This window comes from Pleurodeles waltl, chromosome 10 (genome assembly GCF_031143425.1).
Source record: "Pleurodeles waltl isolate 20211129_DDA chromosome 10, aPleWal1.hap1.20221129, whole genome shotgun sequence".
Taxonomy (NCBI): Eukaryota; Metazoa; Chordata; class Amphibia; order Caudata; family Salamandridae; genus Pleurodeles; species Pleurodeles waltl.
The window spans coordinates 295,827,827-295,847,845 of NC_090449.1; the positions used below are offsets into that span (position 1 = coordinate 295,827,827).

The 20,019-nt window shown below is 49.3% G+C and overlaps 1 protein-coding gene across 1 annotated transcript in view; it reads left to right on the top strand.

Annotated features, from left to right (window-relative positions):
* The first annotated feature begins 18,613 nt into the window (after positions 1–18,613).
* PTX4 (pentraxin 4) overlaps positions 18,614–20,019 on the top strand; it is a 43,986-nt gene continuing 42,580 nt past the window's right edge. Inside the window, exon 1 of the mRNA XM_069210441.1 lies at positions 18,614–19,467. Coding sequence (XP_069066542.1) covers positions 19,324–19,467 — 144 coding nt within the window. The 5' untranslated portion in view covers positions 18,614–19,323. The remainder of the gene's footprint in view (positions 19,468–20,019) is intronic.

The following is a 20,019-nucleotide window of genomic DNA, read 5'->3' on the forward strand; positions in this document are numbered from 1 at the left end:
AGCCTGAATGTAGTGTCTCACTGCAATGTCGACTTGGCATATAAACCACCTTGCCAAACCTTAAACTCACCTTTTATTACATATAAGTCACCGCTAAGGTAGGCCCTAGGTAGCCCATAGGGCAGGGTGCAGTGTAATTAAAAGGTAGGACATGTACACTGACGTTTTACATGTCTTCGTAGTGAAAACTCCCAAATGTGTTTTTCACTACTGTGAGGCCTACCTGTCCCATAGGATACCATTGGGGATTCCTTATTACATTTAACAGCCTTGTGAATTCCTCCGAGTCTGTCACGCAATAGTGAGATTAGCTGAGCCTTAATGGGCCATTAACAGGCAAGATGGGGGTGGGGGCAGAGCTTAGCACAGCCCCACTTTTACGTGACTAGGCTGCGTCCAGTCTCCTCACAATAGACCTACTGACTCTTATTGCCACTGCAGCCAACTTGGAGCCAGGGAGGGGGGGAGTCAGGAAACTCCAAGAACTTCAAAGAACCTTTCCAGTAATGTCGCCCACCTTCTAGTAGCAGAACATCAGAGTATAAAAAGAGGACCTTTGGACCCACTTTTCAGTTACCTACTAGTCTGGCGGAAGGACCCTCGGAATGTTGCCTGCTGCTGTGACCTGTGTGCACTCTTCCAGACTGCTGTTGTATCTGGAAGGACTGCTTTGCGGCCTGGAGCCTGCCTTGAACCCTTGGAGGCCAGCCCTGCTGTTGAGCCCTGCATCCATACCTGCACTGGGGACTCCCAGAAGTGACTCCAAGGGCCAGTTTGTTGAACTCCTGTTCAGAGCCACAGGGACATAACAGGCTCCCACCATCTTGAACCCACATCTGGACCCAACCTAAGTGAGTCTTGAACCCCAGAGACCTCTCCATCTACTCCTGGACCCTTGGTTGTGGTGCTAAAGTTGCCCAGATGGGCATTTTCCAAAACTGAGAACATAAAACAAAATGTGCTCTGAGAACCAGGAGACCGGAACCAACCTGCTCACCTATCTGCCCGAGGTGCACAGTGGATTGGATTGACTTTGTGGCTTCTCGCACTACATTCTTCTCTGCAGCAGAAAATGTGTTTCAGCGGTCCTTCACCAGAGGGGTATCTGACCTCCTGGAAGTGTCTTCGGCTAGAGCCCTCTGCTTCATCCCACTGGTGATTTGCGACTTCCATTTCAGTGGCTAAGTCCAAAGGTAAAAATCTTCACCATGGCTTTGCTCCACTGCCATCCGACAATGATGCTTCCTCCTCAGACACTCCTTCAGCCCTGCCCTGCTGAGGTTTTACCTTCTCAGACATCTTTCCCTCAAAGTGTTTCTAAGTCCAATGGTAAGCGCTGACCGGGCCCAATCCATTTCTTATATCCATCATGGTCGGCCTTAACTTTTGACTTTGACCTGATTTTGCTTGACCCGATGTTGGTGGTTGCCGCTTTTATCTTGTAGGTGCTATTTTGAACCTTTACCTTTAGAAATTCATGACTCCGTTTCTACTGATTGGTTTTTGTTGTTTTGGTGTTGAATAATTTATTAGAATTTACTCTATTTTTCTAACTTGGTTTGGGATTTTTCTTGTGTAGTGTTTTCACTTTATTATGTTTTGTGCTTCATAAATACTTTACACATTGCCTATAAGTTACGCCTGACTGCTTTTTGTGCCAAGCTATCCAGGTTTAGCCATTTAGTGAGTTTTTGTGCTTTATCCTACAAGGGATTGTGACTGTCGCTTGACCAGGGCTCACACCCCAGTCAACCAACAACCCTTTGTCTCACATTGGTGTTCAGCCGGACTTGTGTTTGTGCAGTACCATACAGTGATTTATGTTACTCAAAAATCCCAGATAATTAATTTGACCTACGAGTGCCACCTTTTTAAATTCTTCCTTATTGGCTATTCCTCCACCTTTTCTAAATGTAAGTGTTTTAACTTACTTCCTTTTTGCACTGCGGAGCTAGATTCCTGCAACTTTAACACCCTCAGAAGGGCTGAGCTGCTGAAACGCTGCGAACAGGAAGGGCTGAAAGCAACCAAGAAGGCTATCACACTGGGTCTCCAGGTAGCCCCCATGGCCTTTGAGGAAGTGCAGAAATGGCAGGCCAACTCATAGGAGAATGAGGTGGATGACAATGACAAAGAGGCAATGATGACAATGAGGAGAAGGAAGAGGACCCAGACTAATGTCTTGAGCTTCCACGAGAGCCCAACTTGACTCAGCAGATGACCTGGATGTCCAGGATGGAGCAGGGAGCAGTGTATGTGCCAGGGCCTGACCCCACAGGAGCTAGAGGACAGGAAGTAGGAGTTGAAACACAAACTGGAGCTTGCCAAACTAAGGATAGGGGAAAAGAAGATGGCCACAAGCTTAAACTCAAGGAACTGAACATAAAAGGCAAGTAAATTATGACCAGCAGTAACTGTAGCAGCGTACCAGCAGTGTCCAATGAAGAAGTGAGAATCTACATATGCAAAGACCTTGTGCCCAGTTATTGTCAGCATCAGCTTCAGAATATAGGTACTCTATCTATACCATTAGTACATGCTGACAGGATTCATAGCTAGCTCATAGTGCCCCATATGAACCCCCAACCTTACCAGGGCACCAGGTGGAAGCTGCAACCTCAAACATGACCAATCCAAATGTAGTCGTGGAAACAGATGTACCCTTTCGATGTGGCTCTTGCATGCCCAAGGTAAACATAAGAAAGGTACAAAAATAGCTTTTCAAACATTTATTGAAACAATTGTATTCTTGTTTAGAAAGTATGAGCTACTATTATTAGGCAGATGAAACAAAGCATGGTGACCAGCATTATAAGAATGGTAAAAAAAAGATAAACAGTTCAACCATGATAATGTTACTGTGGTGTGACACTCCTATCTGTTACTACCTACACTATCAAGAACATAGTGGGAGTACTCTCTTCTGCCAGATCCATTGGGATGACCTACCCCCATACCTGGTGTGATGTGCCAGAAAGCCTGTCTGATGTAGTGCAGGCAATCAGCCTTTGCAGGATGGAGGTCAGAGTCAACAGGGGTGTATTTCAGTCACAGTGCACCACATTCCAGGATAATCCTAGCAGAAGTGCTTCTCTACTGAATGTAACATAGAGGCTGTTTATATAATAAAACACTGTTTATATTGCACTGTGTCAAATGTGCAGAGCTGATGCGATAATAGAACTGCAGCTTCAGAGCTGTATCCAACACACAGTCCTGATACTAGGTCATCACGTTCTGTTCCTAGCCTCAGACAGAGGACAGATTACATGGCGGCAACGCTTACTGGTGTGAGAAAGTAGCCTCTTTCTAGCATGGTTACCCCCCACTTTTGGCCTGTTTGTGAGTGGGGGTCAGTGTGTTTTTACTGGCTCGTTGGGATCCTGCTAGCCAGGACCCCACTGCTCATAGTTAAAACCCTATTCGTCAGTGTGTTTTGCCTGTCTCACTGGGATCCTGCTAGCCAGGACCCCAGTGTTCATAGTTTGTGGCCTATGTGTGTGTTGTCAGTATGCTTAACTGTGTCACTGAAGTTCTGCTAACCAGAACTCCAGTCCTTATGCTATCTCTACTTACCAAATTAGTCAATATAGTTTAGTGACCCCCATATTCCAATTCCAGTTGGCACACTGGACCCCCCCTTATAAGTCCGTAGTATATGGTACCTAGGTACCCAGGGCATTGGGGTTCCAGTAGATCCTTTTGGGCTGCAGCATTTCTTTTGCCACCCATAAGGAGCTCAGATAAACCTTTCTTCAGGACTGCCACTGCAGCCTGAGTAAAATAGTGCACACACTATTTCACAGCCCGTTTCACTGCACTTAAGTAACTTATAAGTCACCTATATGTCTAACCTTCATTTACTGAAGGCTAGATCAAAGTTATTAAGTGTGAGGGCACCCTTGCACTAGCAAAGGTGCCCACATGCTGTCCAGGGCCAAATTCCCCAGACTTTGTGAGTGCTGGATACTATTATACCCGTGCACTAAGTTATATGTCAATACACAGATGTTGCTTCACAATGGTAACTCCGAATATGGCCATGTGAGGTGTCTAAGGTCATGGAATTGTCCCCCCATTCCAAATCTGGTATTGGGGGCCAATCCCATTCACCCTTTGGGCTCCACAATGGACCCTCAGGACTGCTAATCCAGCTCTCTGAGGTTTCCACAGCAGCCCCAGCTGCTGCCACCTCACAGACAGGGCTCTGCCCTCCTGGGAACTGAGCAGCTCAATCCCAGGAAGGCAGAACAATGCATTTCCTTTGGGAGGAGGGTTTTACACCCTCTCCCTTTGGAAATAGGGGTTACAGGCTTGGGAGGGGTATACTCCCAGAGCCTCTGGAAATGATTTGAAGGGCACAGATGGCGCCCTCCTTGCATAAGCCAATCTACACCGGTTCCGGGACCCCAAGACCCTGCTCTGGCACGAAACTGGACAAAGGAAAAGGGAGTGACCACTCCCCTGCCCATCACCACCCCAAGGGTGGTGCCCAGAGGTCCTCCAGTGTGTACCTGGCGTTAGCCATCTTGGATTCCAGGTAGTGGGGACACTCTGGAGACCTCCGAGTGGCCAGTGCCTTCAGGTGAGTCAGGTGACGTCAGAGGCCCCTCATAATAGGTGCCTACCTGGGTAGGTAGACACTCCCCCTCTCAGGGCTATTTAGGGTCTCTCCTCTGGATGGTTCCTCAGATTCAGCTTGCAAGACTCCTCCAGGAAACCTCTGCATCCTCTGCTTCTGCTTCTGACTGTCGGATCAACCGCAGACTGCTCCAGGAACCGCTATAACTGCAACAAAGTATCCAGGACGACTCCTGTGACCAGCAACTTCAGCTCCAGGCAGCATTTGCAACAGTTTCCAAGGTGTACATGCTCTCAGGACTCCCTGTCCTCATCCTGCACCAGAAGAACCAAAGGAATCTCCCGTTGAGTGACAGAGTCACTTCCCTGCTTCTGCAGGCACCATTCGGCGACGACGAACGGTACTCTGGGACTCCTCTCCTGACGACGAGTGTGCTCCCTGGAACACAGGTGGTGGACCGACGTGACCCAGACTGTCCTAAGGTCCAGCTGTCCAAATATGGTGGAGGTAAGAGCTTGCCTCCCCATGCTGGTTCAGTTCCTATGTTCACCTCATCCTCTCCAGCTCCTTGGGCTTCTGTGCACTTCTTCCAAGAATCCTTCGTGCACAGTGTAGCCTAGGTCCCTGGCACTCCATCCTGCGATGCAAAACTCGCTGAGTTGTTCTCCTGTGACGTGGGACCTTCATTTGTTGTGCTGCGATGACCGCACTTTGCATCTTCTTTGTCCCCGTGTCCTGGGACTCCAGTGGGTGCTGCCTGGTCTTCTGTGGGCTCTCTACAGTGCTAAGAGCCCCCTCTGTCTCCTCAGTCTGAGTTGAGACCCCCAGGCCCCTCCTGGGACCAGGCAGTGCCATTTTGACACAAAGCACGAACTTGCCTGGACCAAGACTTGTTGGCGGAATTCAGCGACGCAAACAGCCTGCATCCAACAACTCGACGTGGGACATCTACACCATGCAGGAACCCGCAGCCATCTTCTTTGGTGCTCTTCTGTACTCTTCTTCTAACTGGAGAATTCACTTTTGCACCATCTTCTAGGTTGACAGGGGCTCCTGTCCTTCCTGGAATCTTCTGCAACTTCTGGACATGGTCTCCTGTCTTCACACATCTTCAGGTCCAGGAATCCACCGGTTGTTGATTGCAGTCTTGCTTGGTTCTTGCAAAATCTCTTATCACGATTTGTAATGTGTCCTGAGGAAACTTGCAGTACTTTACTTCTACTTTCCTGGGCTCTGGGGTGGGGTATATTACTTACCTTTGGTGTTTTCTTACACTTCCAGCGCCCCTCTACACACTACATTTGCCTAGGGGGGAATTTGTGATTCGCATTCCACCTTCTTAGTATCTGGTTTGTGTTGCCCCTAGGCCTATTGCATTCTATTGTATTTTCTACTATTTGCACTATTCTATGACTGTTTACTTACCTGATTTTGGTTAGTAGTGTACATATTGTGTATAATATTTACCTCCAGAAGGAGTATTGCCTCTAAGATATTTTTGGCCTTGTGTCACTAAAATAAAGTACCTTTATTTTGGTAACACTGAATCTTGTCTTTTATTGTGTATAAGTACTCTGTAACTATAGTGGTATTGCAGGGGCTTTGCATGTCTCCTAGTTCAGCCTAAGCTGCTCTGCTACAGCTACCTCTAGACAGCCTAAGCTGCTAGAACACTGCCTACATTTCACTAATAAGGGATAACGGGACCTGGTATAAGGTGTAAGTACTTCGGTACCCATTACAAACCAGGACAGCCTCCTACAACTAGGAATAAACTGCACATACTGTGTCATCTTAGCACATTGTCGTGTAAATGTATAAACGTGTAAAAAGTCATCATTAGAAAACAATGTCAAGCTTAAATGTGCATTCTGCAATGGAGACTCTGAGCAGGCCCCAACGTGCTTCACCACCTTATGTTGGGGAGGATGACATAGATAAATGGTTCTCAGTTTGTGAAGTGGTTCTAAGGGTACACAAAGTCACAAAGGAGTATGTAAGGGTAGCTTATGGTGATCATGCCAACAGTGGGGAGGGACTCACTCCTAACACTAGAGGGAGAGGACCAGATCAGCTATGCCCCCATGAAGGCCTTTTATCTTAGCAAATTTCGGTTGACCCCTAAGAAGTACAGGCAGAGATTCCGGGACAGTAACAAACTCCGAAACCAGTGCTGGGTGGATTTCCTAGACTACTCCAGCAAGGCACTAAAGGGCTAGGTGAGGAGCAGCAAGGTATATGATTTCACTGGGCTGTACAACCTGATTTTAAGGGAGCACATGCTCAATACTTGTTTTATAGAGTTGCGCTAAAACCTGCTACATAGCAAACTGACTGACCCCAGGAAGCTTGATGAGGCGGCGGACCTCTGGGTCAGCACCTGAGTGTCCAAAAAGGTATCCGGGGGGACTCCCAAAACCGTGGTCAGGGCTCCCACCAGAAGAAGAAGGGGGGAAATATAAAGAAGGAGTCTTCATAAGACCCCCAAAATAGTTCTCAAGGGAAAGGGTCCCAATCCCAATCTGGCCCCAGAAGAAAGGCGTCTCAGACAAAAATCACAATACTTCTTCCCCCAAGTGCTATGCATGTTATGAATATGGGCATTACAAGGGTGATCTTAAGTGCCCCAAGATGATGGCACAGCCTCCCATTGGAGGAAAACCCCCAAGGTTGTCTAGTGTACGGCTTGGGGAGGCGATGGCTGCAGTTAGTAGGGAGGAAGTCAGTGAGGTCACCCTAGTGTCCTTGGGTGACAAGGAGATAGTTCTCAAAACCCACATGTCTTCCAATACTGCAAAGTATAGGCAGTGGGTCACCATCATTGGGCAGAGGGTGGAGGCTCTGAGGGAAACATTGCCAGTATGACTACAGTAAAGTGTCATCTGGTGTCCTCAGAACAAGTGATTCCCAATACATTCTTTCAGGTTGTAGTAGCAGACAACCAGGAGAGCCATTACCCTGTGGCTCTATTCCCTTTGAGTGGGCGGTGGGTCTCACGTCATCTGAAAGTTGCTGTGAGCCCTGCCATGTCTGTGGATTATTTGCTAGGATATGATCTTGAGCACACTGACTGGAAAGACGTGGAGCTCAGGTCACACCTGGGTATGTCAAGGTTGCCTAAGTGGGTCTGTGTGACCAGCAGGTCGGTGGCTGCTCAGGTGGGGAGTCAAAGAGGTCTGGAGCCTGGAAAAATGACCCAGACAACTGCCAAGTGAGGGAAGGGCAGACCAGTAGCAAAATTAACCAGTACTTGCATCACACTGACGCAGCTTCTCCTCGATGTGCGCTGGTAGCAGTGGACCTGCTTCACATGTTATGGCCCTGCCCAAGTCTGTACTCCTATTGGCGGGGTGTGTCAGCTTGGGTCTCTGCCTGCATGGCACGCCCACTACTGCACACATGGGAGGCGTGTATATTAGGAATGTTCCCTAGAGCTAAAAAACAAGCCCCTAAATCTCCCCCAGAGGAGGTAGGTGGCATGCCAGAGAAGCTGCTCTGGAGACTACTAGGGAGGACATTGCATCCCTTGGTGACCTGCCTGAGCTTGCTGGATGGCACGAAGAAGGGGGACCCACCAGGGAGGAGTTCAGTAAGGCACAGAGAGAGTGTCCAACCCTGGAGGGCATGAGGCAACAGGCTGAAGGCCCGGCAGCTGGAGATACCGCTGGAGATCACAACATCTATTGGTAGAAGGATCTTCTGTATAGTGAGCCTACGGCACCTGTCCATGTCACAATACGGGCACTAGTAGTTCCCTAATGCTACAGCCCTGCCCGTGGGGCTGGCTCATAAGACACCCCTGGCAGGACATCTGAGATAGGACAAGACCTTTCCCTGGCTTGTCCCCCGCATTTACTGGCCTTGGATGAAATTTTTCTCAGATGCATTCTGCAAGACTTGCCTAACTTGCCAGGCCAATGGGAAGACAAAGAAAAAGCTGAAAGCTCCCCTGAATCCCTTACCTGGCCTTGGTATCACCTTTGAAAGGGCAGGCATCAACATGTTAGGGCCCCTGGACCCCAAGACAGCCTCTGGCAACGGTTTATCCTGGTCTTGGTAGAGCATGGCAAAAGATACCCAGAGGCCGTACCTCTGAGAACTACAACTGTGCCTGCAGTGGCTAGGCCCCTTATAGGGATTTTTGCCAGAGTGGGTTTCCCCAAAGAAGTGGTGTCTGACAGGGGCACCAACTTTATGTCTGCATATAAGCAGTCAACGTGGAATGAGTGTGGAGTGACTTACAAGATCTCTACTCCCTGCCATCAACAAACAAATAGGTATGTTGAGAGATTCAACAAGACCCTGAAGGGCATGATTATGGGCCTACCTGAGTCCTTGAGGCTGAAGGGGGATAACCTCATGCCATGCCTGCTCTTTGCTTACAGGGTGGTACCACAGAAGGGGTCTTTGTTTAGCCCGTTTGAGCTTCAGTATGGTCACCCTGTAAGGTGACCTCTCAGTCTGGTTAAGGAGGGATGGGAGCAAGCTGCCAAGAAGCCTCCACAGGATGTGGTTACCTACATGCTAGGTCTCCAGAACCAGATTGCCAAGTTCTGGAAGAAGGCTTCTGAGAACTTGAGGGCTAGCCAAGAGGTATTGAAGTGGTGGTATGACCAGGTAGCTACCCCTGTGGAATTCCAACCCTTGGCAGAAAGTGTGGGTTATGGAGCCAGTGAAACCCAGGGCCCTCCAAGACCATTGAAATGGGTCTTATGAAATAGTTGAGAGGAAGAGGAAAACCACCTACTTGGTGGATCTTAAGACACCACTTAAGGGTCCCCCATACCAACCGCCTCAAACCCCACTTTGACAGGTCTGAGGTCACCATGCTGTTGATGACAGGTGATGGGGAGGAGGAGAAGAGTGAGCCTCTCCTTGACCTCCTATCACTAGAAGAGAAAATGGGTCAGTGAACTATGTAAACCTCTCCTCTACTCTGACCCCAGAGCAGCAGATCAACTGTCACCAATTGTTGTGGCAGTTTGCCTCTCTGTTTTCCCTAACACCTGGGCTTACACATCTGTGTAACCATGATATTGATACAAGAGTCAGCCCTCTGTTAAAACTACATTTAAAGGCTGTCTGACAAAGTGAGGGCCAGAATCAAGAAGGAAGTCTCTAAGATATTGTAGTTGGGAGTGACTGAACCCTTCAATAGCCTCTGTACATCCCTTTAATAATGGTGGCAAAATCTGCCCCTCTGGGCGCTGACCCACAACTCCGGGTCTATGTTGTCTACATGGGGCTAAAATCAGTCACTTAGCACCAAGAATTATGATCACCCCATCCAAATAGCTGATGAGCTCACTGATAGCTTGGGGCTGCCAGGTTCCTGAGCATATCTGACTTTACTTCAAGATATTGGCAGATTGTCCTAACTGAAGGAGCTAACGAGAGGCCAGCCTTCTCCACTCTAGAGGGCCACTTTCTGTTTATGGTGATGACCTTTGAATTGTAAAATGGCTCTGCCACCTTCCAGAGGCTGGTGAACCAGGTTTTGTCTGCTATGGAGACTTTCAGAGCTGGTAACTTACATTACATAGTTGTCTTCATTAGCAGCTGGAATGACCACCTCTTTCACCTGCAGGAATTGCTTCAACCACTGCAGAATGTAGGCTTGACTATCAAGGCCATTATGGCGAGATGGGGAGGGGTCCATGGTGCACTTGGGACACTGGTGGATGAGGTTAAGGTGCAGCCCCCTCCAGGCAAGAATATCATCTCTAGGAGGTTACTTCCTAGGGAACAGAGGTGGAGTGCTATTGAGAGAGAAACCTTTGCTGTGGTCTGAAAACTGAAAAAGCTGAGATCATACCTCTTTAGGACTCACTCCTGATTTCAGAGAGACCACAGGCCCCTTAGGTGGCTAATGCAAATGAGGGGTGAGAATCCAAAATTGTTGAAGTGGTCCATCTCCCTATAGGCAATAAACTTTACAGCAGAACATAGACCTGGGTCAGGCCACACCAATACTGATGGTCTTTCCAGTTTCTTCCACCCTAGTGATGAGAACCCCCTGGAGGTTGGGTAGTTCTCCCTACTTTGAGCTGGGGGACACGTTTTAGACTAGTCAGCCTTAGGTTGGTTTTCCTCCGAACTTTTTTCCTACTTGCCTCACATTTTGCTGGATTTTTGCCTATGTTGGCCTTACAACTTTGTGCATTTTATCATTGCTAACCAGTGCTTGTGCTCGCTCTTGCAATAATGGTTTGATTGGCATATAACTAATTTGTATATTTAATTTTCTCGTAAGCCCCTTGCAGAATGTTATACCGTATACCAAGGGCCTTTAAATTAAATGGTAGCAGTGGCCTGCAGACTGGTGCCTCCCACCTATAGCCCCTAAAACTTGTCCCAGACCTGTCATTACAACCTGAATGCAGTTCCCATTCCAATGTCGACTTGGCATTTACACCCCCTTGCCAAGCCTAAAACTCCCCTTATATAACATTTAACTCACCCTTAAGGTAGGTCCTACATATCCCATACAGCACGGCGTTGTGTAATTAAAGGGTAGGACATATATGTTTAAGTTTTATATGACCTAGTAGTGAAAAACTCCCAAATTAATTTTTCACTACTGTGAGGCCTACCCCTCTTTGAGCATATCTCTGGGTATTCCTTATTCCATTTAAAAAGCTGTAATTTCTAATTGGGTGGAGGAAGATATGTCATGTTGGGGACCTATGAAATTTGTCAGCGAGACCGGATCCTCAGGGTTTGCGCCTGTTCCCAATATGTCCACCTCTTGGCAGCTCCAAACTCTACTAGCCGTTATAGCACAGAGTTAAAGAATGGCCAAGGGGGGATGGGGTTTAGGTTGGGAACAGCGGGGAAGGAGACCTGTGGAAGCAAGAGTTAAGAACACAATAGCAAGGTCATTCGCATTAATCTTCATGAACTTTGCTTTAACTCTTTATGCTCTAATAACATGAGAAATCAAGAACTTTTCAATACCATGACCTTTTTATAATCATATACTCTGAACATTGAACTTTCTCAAGGTAATCCTTAAATTAGCAACTACATCACAACAAGAGTAAATGAGTACATTCGTTCCCAAAGTATTAACTGCTATATGATTCATGAATGATTCTGTAGCATTGGCAAACTGACTCAACTTGTTCTGCCTAGAAAGATCACACTCGGTTTGATCTATATTACAAGATTCAATTGCCCAGAAGTAATTGCATACCTTATTGCCAGACTGCGCATCAAGACTCAAGTTCCTGGAATGATTGCGCGCTCTGCCGATCTGAACTGCAAGGGTTAATTGTCAAGAATAAATCGCACACACTGTTGTTGATTCAACCATCTTGATTCAAATGCCTGGAAACGATCGCGCACTCTGCCGATCTGAACTGCAAGGGTTAATTGCCAAGAATGAATCGCACACACTGTTGTCAATTCAAATATCAAGATTCAAATGCCTGAAAATGATCTCGTACTCTGCTGATCGGTACTACAAGAGTTAATTGCCAAGAATGAATTACACACACTGTTGCCGATTCAACCATCAAGATTCAAATGCAAGGAAATGATCGCGCACTCTTCCGATCTGAACTGCAAGGGTTAATTGCCAAGAATGAATTGCGCACACTGTTGCCGATTCAACCATCAAGATTCAAATGGCAGGAAATGATCGCGCACTCTGCCGATCTGAACTGCAAGCGCCAATTGCCAAGAAACAATCGCACAAGCGATCTAATCAAAAGACCAAAACTCGAAAATCTCTGGAAACTGAGTCGGGGGCCTACCCCAACCTCCGCCTTACCGCCCTGCTTGAGGATCACCAAGGTAATGAGGACAGGGCCTGGAAATGTCCAAGTAGGCCTCCGGAACAGGAGCCCTGGTAAATGCTGCAGCTCTGCACCGGGACCTCTGAATAGTGAGCACGTGGAGCTGGGCTGGGTCCCTTAAATAGACCCAAGCCCCGCCCACATGCCACACCCAGCCAGGCTGCAGGAAAGGATTCTAGAAAGGCTTAGAATAGGGACCACACCCTAACCACACTCTGTAATCCTGCAGCAAAGCCTTGAAAATGTACAATACATTACAAACAGCACTAATGACATTTCTAGATAAATATCTGCAATACAAAAGGTTAATATACTGCATCAATACATAAGGCATAAAATATTACAGTGCATAAGGTTTGTCTTTTTGCATTATGCTGCCCGTAGAACGCGCACTGTCCTGGTGCTGACAGAATTGTAATGATAAACCCTCTTTAATGGTAGGGTTGGGTGGCAAACTCCGCTCCACTGGCGGAGTTATCAGAGTTTCTGGCACTCTGCGCTCCACCTGGAGCATGCATTTCGGCCACAAATGTTGCTAGCCTTGGCAGCGAATCGCACATGCGATTTAATCAAAAGACCAAAACTCGAAAATCTCTGGAAATGGAGTCGGGGCGGAGGGGGCCCTACCCTGACCTCCGCCTTACCGCCCTGCTTGAGGATCACCAAGGTAATGAGGACAGGGCCTGGAAATGTCCAAGTAGGCCTCTGGAACAGGAGCCCTGGAAAATGCTGCTGCTCCGCACCGGGACCTCTGAATAGTGAGCATGTGGAGCTGGGCTGGGTCCCTTAAATAGACCCAAGCCCCGCCCACATGCCACACCCAGCCAGGCTGCAGGAAAGGATTCTAGAAAGGCTTAGAATAGGGACAAAACCCAAACCACACTCTGTAATCCTGCAGCAAAGCCTTGAAAATGTACAATACGTTACAAACAGCACTAATGACATTTCTAGATAAATATCTGCAATGCAAAAGGTTAATATACTGCATCAATACATAATGCATGAATTATTACAATGCATAAGGTTTGTCTTTTTGCATTATGCTGCCCGTAGAGCGCGCACTGTCCTGGTGTTGACAGAATTGTAATGATAAACCCTCTTTAATGGTAGGGTTGGGTGGCAAACTCCGCTCCACTGGCGGAGTTAACAGAGTTTCTAGCACTTCGCTCTCCGCCTGGAGCATGGATTTCAGCCACAAATGTTGCTAGCCCTGGCAGCGAAGTGGAGCTCACCCGGGCGCACTGCAGTCCACTTGTAGGCCACAAAGTGCAAGCGCAGACAGTCTGTGCTTGCGCTGTGAGGCCTATAACTGAGCTGCCCCTCACACTCGGAGCTGCTCCAAGCTGCTATTAAGTGGCTGCACCTGTCCCAGATCCAGGCCTTTCACTATCCACAGCATCCTGGGAGCAGGGGGGCAGAGAGAGGTAGTGAGTTAGGCCATTAGCAACAGGGACCCTGGACCCAGGTAAGACCCTTGTTTCGCTTTCTCTACTATGTGCCCTTTGGGGCCAGCACTGGGCATGGGCAGTATTTGCATACGAGTGTGGTCTGTGTTTGAAAAAAAAGGAAGTGTGAAGTCCCAACTTCACTTGAAAAGAACCTGTCTCCTCAGAGTCTCTGGGAAAGGAAGTGATGTTATAGGATGCGGTGCGGTGCGGTGCTGAGGCCGGCAGGGAGGGCTGGAGACCGGTTGAGCATCAGCTACTGAGTGGTAGTCCGGCAGCCCACGCTAAATAGAGATGTGTGTTGTCTGAGAGAGTGCCTTAGATCCCAGTGGCAAGCAAGGCTAGGCACTTTGTGAAAATACCAGGCTGCTGGTGGTGAGCTGGTTTGCTGCTGCTAGTGCCGGGCCCTAAAGAAAGGGCAGGCTGAGGCTGTGTGTAAGTGCAGAGGAAGTGATTGCAATGTTGGTGCAAGACAGGAGGTGTGCTTGGCCCTCCATAGAAAGTTTGTGAAGGAAGGCAGTTGGTGAAGGAAAGTGTGCAGGTGTGGATTGCAGCAGGCTCCAGGCCAGTGGGCTGTGCTAGCACAAGAAGCCTGAAATGGCATATTTCGCTGCCTACAGCATACCACCCTGGCCTGAATGCGTCTGTTCTCGGAAGCGCTAAGCAGGGTCGGGCCGCCCAACCCTGCTTTGTGCTTCCGAGGACGGGCGCATTCAGGTCAAGGTGGTAGGCCACTGGGCAGGCGGCACTCCACCGCACGCTAAACTGCTCAGAATTCCACCGTTTTTTTCCAACTCCGTGAAATTCCGCCAAGTAGAACTCCATAAGCTCTGCCCACCCCGGTTTAATGGTACAGTTAGATTTTTAATTACAATTTTGAAAATGCTACTTTTAGAAAGTTGGCATGTTTTGACCATTAGCCCTTTGTGCCTACAGCCTGTCCTGGATCACATGACTAGGTGTAGCTAACAGACTTTGTGAACTCCTTCCAGACAGTCACACAATAGTGATTATCAGCGAAGCCTCAATAGGCCATAAACTGTTGGGATGGGGGGGGTGGAGCTGAGCAAAGCCCCTCTTGCCTCTAAAGAGACTCTGGGGGTCATTCTGACCCTGGCAGCCGGTGGCCGCCAGGGCCACCGACCACGGGAGCACCGCCAACAGGCTGGCGGTGCTCCCACGAGCATTCTGACCGCGGCGGTTCAGCCGCGGTCAGAAGCGGCAAGTCGGCGGGCTCCCGCCGACTTACCGCTGCTCGGGGGAATCCTTCATGGCGGCGGAGCGCGCTCCGCCGCCATGAGAATTCTGACCCCCCCTACCGCCATCCTGTTCATGGCGGGAAAGCTGCCATTAACAGGATGGCGGTAGGGGGGGTTGCGGGGCCCCTGGGGGCCCCTGCCGTGCCCATGCCAATGGCATGGGCACGGCAGGGGCCCCCGTAAGAGGGCCCCGCAAAGTATTTCAGTGTCTGCCTTGCAGACACTGAAATACGCGACGGGTGCCACTGCACCCGTCGCACCTTCCCACTCCGCCGGCTCGATTACGAGCCGGCATCCTCGTGGGAAGGGAGTTTTTCCCTGGGCTGGCGGGCGGTCTTTTGGAGACCGCCCGCCAGCCCAGGGAAAAACTCATAATACCCTCCGCGGTCTTCTGACCGCGGAGCGGTATAATGGGGGCGGAATTCTGGCGGGCGGCCTCCGCCGCCCGCCAGAATCAGAATCACCCCCTCTGTCCTGTCTCCTCACAACAGGCCTACCAACCCTGTACTGTCACTGCAGGCAGCTTGTATCAAGGGCAGGAGGGTCAGAAAACTCCAAGAACTTCTAAGAACCTTTCTAGAAATATCTCCCATCTTCTGAAGAGCAGGGCACCAGGCTATTAAAATAGGACCTTCAAACCCACTCTTCAGTTTACTACTGGACCTGCGGAAGAACTCTGAGGACTGCCTGCTGCTGTGACCAACTGTGCACTCTGCCAGACTGCTGCCGTATCTGGAAGGACTGCGTTGCTGCCTGAAGCCCGCCTTAAACCCTTAGAAGCCAGCCCTGCTATTGAGCCATTCATCCATACCTGCACTAGGTATTCCCAGAAGTGACTCCAAGGGCTAGTTTGCTGGCCTCTTGTTCAGAGCCACAGGGACATAACAGGCTCTCACCATCTTGAACCTGCACCTGGACTCTGCCAAAGTGAGTCATGACCCCCCAAGAGGTCTCCACCCACTCTTGGACCATTGGTCATGGTGCTAAAGGTACCCAGGTGGTCATTTTCCAACACTGAGGACTTTAGACAAAATTTGGCCAAAAGGTGCTCTAAGAACCAGAAGGCCGGACCAACGTGCTTGCCTATCTGCCCGAGGTGCATCCTCGGTCAAATTGGCTTTGCAGCTTCACCCGCTACATTCTTCTCCTCAGCAGCAACTCTGTTTCCGCGATCCTTCACAAAAGGGTTATCTGACCTCATGGAACTGGCTTCAGCCACAGCACTCTGCTTCGTCCCACTGGAGATTTGCAACTTCCATTTAGGCGGCTAAGTTCAAAGGTAAAAATCTTCACCACTGCTTCGCTCCACTGCCATGCAACAACGATGCGCACTCCTCAGACACTCCTTCAGCCTCGCCTCGCTGAACTTCTACCTTCTCAGGCATGTTTTTCTCTCAAAGGTTTTCCAAGTCCAAAGGTAAGCTCTGACCGGGCTCAATCCACTTCTTGTATACGAACCGTGCCCCTTTGCTGTGAACCTTAAAATTCAACTTTGACCTGTTCTCACATGAGCAGATGTCTGGCGTTGGGGTGAATCTTTCAGGCGCTATTTTGAAATTTACTCTCTCAAAAATGTATAACGGAGGTTGTCAGGGTCTGTTTGTGGGCCTGTTTTATGGCCTGGGGCCGTATTAGGCAGTAGGTGCACTATCCCAGTTTGTGCCTTGACACACCTTTAAAAGGTGCGCTGGGTGCAAACAGAGACAGTGTGCATCATAACAATAAAGGTGGTGTCCCCAGTGCAGCTGCGAACTCACGCTGCCCTCTGTGTGGCGCATTCGGTGAAATATGGAACAATTATTTCAAGCCACTCTGTGTTTCACAATGCAAATGGCCACTTGCCTGCACTTTGAAAAGGAGAAAGAGATCCCCTTGCAGACAGGTGAGTGACTGCACCTGCCTACAGAGGGATGTCTGGGGTGGGGGTAATGGGACCCTCTTCTCCCCTCCAGATGGCTGCCCTCAGGGGGTGAATTCACAGTGAGCCGCCATTTTTGTGGTGCACTCTTAGTACGCCTCCTAAGGGAAAGTTTGCCTCTGTACCCCAATCCATAATATGGCTTGAGTGCAGAGGGAAGCATATTCCCTCATTTGCCAGGAGCCAGTCCCCCTTGAAAATAATGTAACGCCATCTGAAGATAAAGATGGCGCTGCATGTGTGCCCACGCTATCACTATTACCAAAGGGGCTGCACAAGCGTCTGCAGCCCCTTCTGTAATACTACTGTGCCCCGGCGGTGCAAAAAGTGGGCACACAAGTCTGTTGTTCCCCTGGAGCACTATCTGTACACAGCACCTGGTGGGCAGATGTTTACTGTTGATTTCCCTGATGTTACCACGTTGCCTAGAGCAGTGGTTCCCAACCTGTGGTCTGGGGAACCCTGAGAGTCCGCAACTGCTTAGAAAATTAAATAGTATTAACAGATTACTTCCCCAACTTTCAGTAATGATTCAGTGGTGGGTCCCCAGTTTCCAATAATGATTCAGTAGGGGTCCTCTGGTCCCAGTAATAATAAAGTGGTGGGACAAGGAAATCAACAGGTTGGGAACCACTGCCCTATAGCAAGCTCAAATGCATGCAGTTTCCCATAACTTGCAGATCAGCTATATGGTATCCCTTTAGTTCAGAACTGCCATGATTTGCAAATATGGGCCACTTTTTTAGCTAACTGGTTAGCTAATTTGGGGTGGTCGCTTTTATTTTGTTGCCTAGGCCTGTTTTCTGTCCCAATCTGGCCATGGCAACATCTGTCCAACAAATCTGTTGGAAGACAAGGCAAACGCCTTTTCTCTTGAGCCCTCATATTGAAAATCTGCGAGTAGAACACAGGGAGTGTGCGAGAGGCTCATTACAGAAGGTGAAGGCCCTTCTTTGTGGTCATTGCCACTATATTTAAGGCTAAACTCCACAATAACACTACCTATAAATGTAACCGGACAACTGAGTGGATCAGTCCTCGAGTGCACTTACAAAGCTCTGGGACTCACATTCTGCACTAACAAAATACATGAAATATATATTAATTTATGAAGACATAATAAATGGAATGAGTGAACCTTTTTTGTACACTTTATTCCTTTTTCACCGCAGTTGCCTGGATATTTCTTACTTAAAAGGAGCTTCGACCTACAGTGTATCCCAGAAGGAACAATAATACTTTTTTTTACATTGCACTTCAACCACACTAGATTTGGTGACCAAAAATGTCTTAAGTTAGTCACCAGCTCATATCTCCGCGTCGTCAGAGCTACAGTTTAGAAACTTGGACACGGGCTTTACTAGTGTAAAAACACAGAACTCAGGAACAGAGTAATTGCTGATTGCTAATGCAGCTGTTGGCCTAGCGTAGGCGGATGCTTGCTTACACTTTTCAGTCAGCACGAGGAGTGTGAGGGTCACCAAGCCACCATATTAAGAGCAGGTAGCGGCCCAGCCGCACGCCCCCAGGTCTCTTGTCCCAGGGAGGGGAAGAAGGCCTGCTGTGAGCTGGAGGCCAGCTCTGTCTGCCTGACCCACTCAAGGGGCGCCTGGACCACCACTGCTGTCAAGTTCCCATGGCTATAATTGGCGGCTGGTGAAGGAATGTTCCTGAAGCCTGCAAATCTCATCTATTTAGGGGAGAGGCCGTGCCGCCAGTTACTGAGCTGGGAGGTATCGAGGCTCCTCTTCCAGCCCAGTCTAAGAGAGGAGGGTGGCAATCAATCAGAAGTGAGGTGACAGAGACGAGGGAAGTTTACAGACCTGAGAAGAGATACAACAGAGCGAGCAAAGAGAGGCCGAGGGGAGAAGTGACCAGCAGTGTGTCTTAGTACTGAGCTGGGAGGGGCTCGGAGTACCAGCTAAAGGAACCTGCTGAAGTGAGAGGGGCAATTAATCAGACCTGAAGTGACAGAGAGAGGCAGGGGGTCGTAGTTAGGAGGGGTCACACAAGGGAGGGAGCTGACAGACACACGAGAGCGACCCCGAGAAGACAGGCCGATCCACCTGAACCTGACAAAGAGCTCCGATAGAGGGGTCAGGAAATAACCCGGAGGGGAAACGGTCAGTCGACAGTGCCAGGGAGGCACTGGAGGTCTGGAGACGAGGAGGTGGGCGCTGAAACACCGTGCGCCTCGTGCGGGAGAGAGACAGGTGGCGGTGGAAGGAATGTGACTGAGCCACCCAGAGTGCAGACGAACTTAGCGCTGTTCACAGACGCGGAGCGTGCAGACCGGCTCGCCTCAGTCCCACCTGTGAAGATGAGACCCATCATGAAGGGGGTCCAGGCGGTGGTCCTGGCCCTGCTGGCCCTGGCCGTGCAGAGCAGCCTCCAGCAGGACGCCGGCTCCGGTCCGAAGCAGGGGAAGCCTTTCTTCGAGAGGTTCAGAAGACTGGAGGAGCAGGTGAGGCACGGGGCCACCCCCGGGGTGTAGTCTGGTTATGTGTAGGCCTCGGTGGTGCAGTGCAGAAAGAGTGTCACGGTCTAAATGGCCCCAGTAACCCTGGTAAAGGTGCATTAGGCCCACCATCCCACTGGTCCAGGTGCCACCGTACCTGCGGCACCAACGATAATTAACTCCCTTGGTGGATGGATGACAGGGCGCTTCTGGACCTAGAATTCCATAATACAAAATGTCGAAATCACGATACTGTGGAACTATCTTTCTTCTTCCAATGATGCACCCACGCGCAGGCTGGGTGTTGCTAACTCTTATTAACGTTAGCCTGTTTTTCTTGGTTGTTGTTATCTTATGGGTAGCTGTAAAGCGCTAATACCTCACGGATGCATCAAGGCGCCTCTTCTGTGATTATTCACATCTTTCATTATCCCAGATTGAGGTGCGGGTATGAGGACCTGAGTAGCCTCAAGAACACAAGTGTAAGAAACTGTATGGTCCTATAGGAAGACAAGACTGCTCTTGGAGTTCCACTGGAACTGCTTTCCAGCAGGGTGG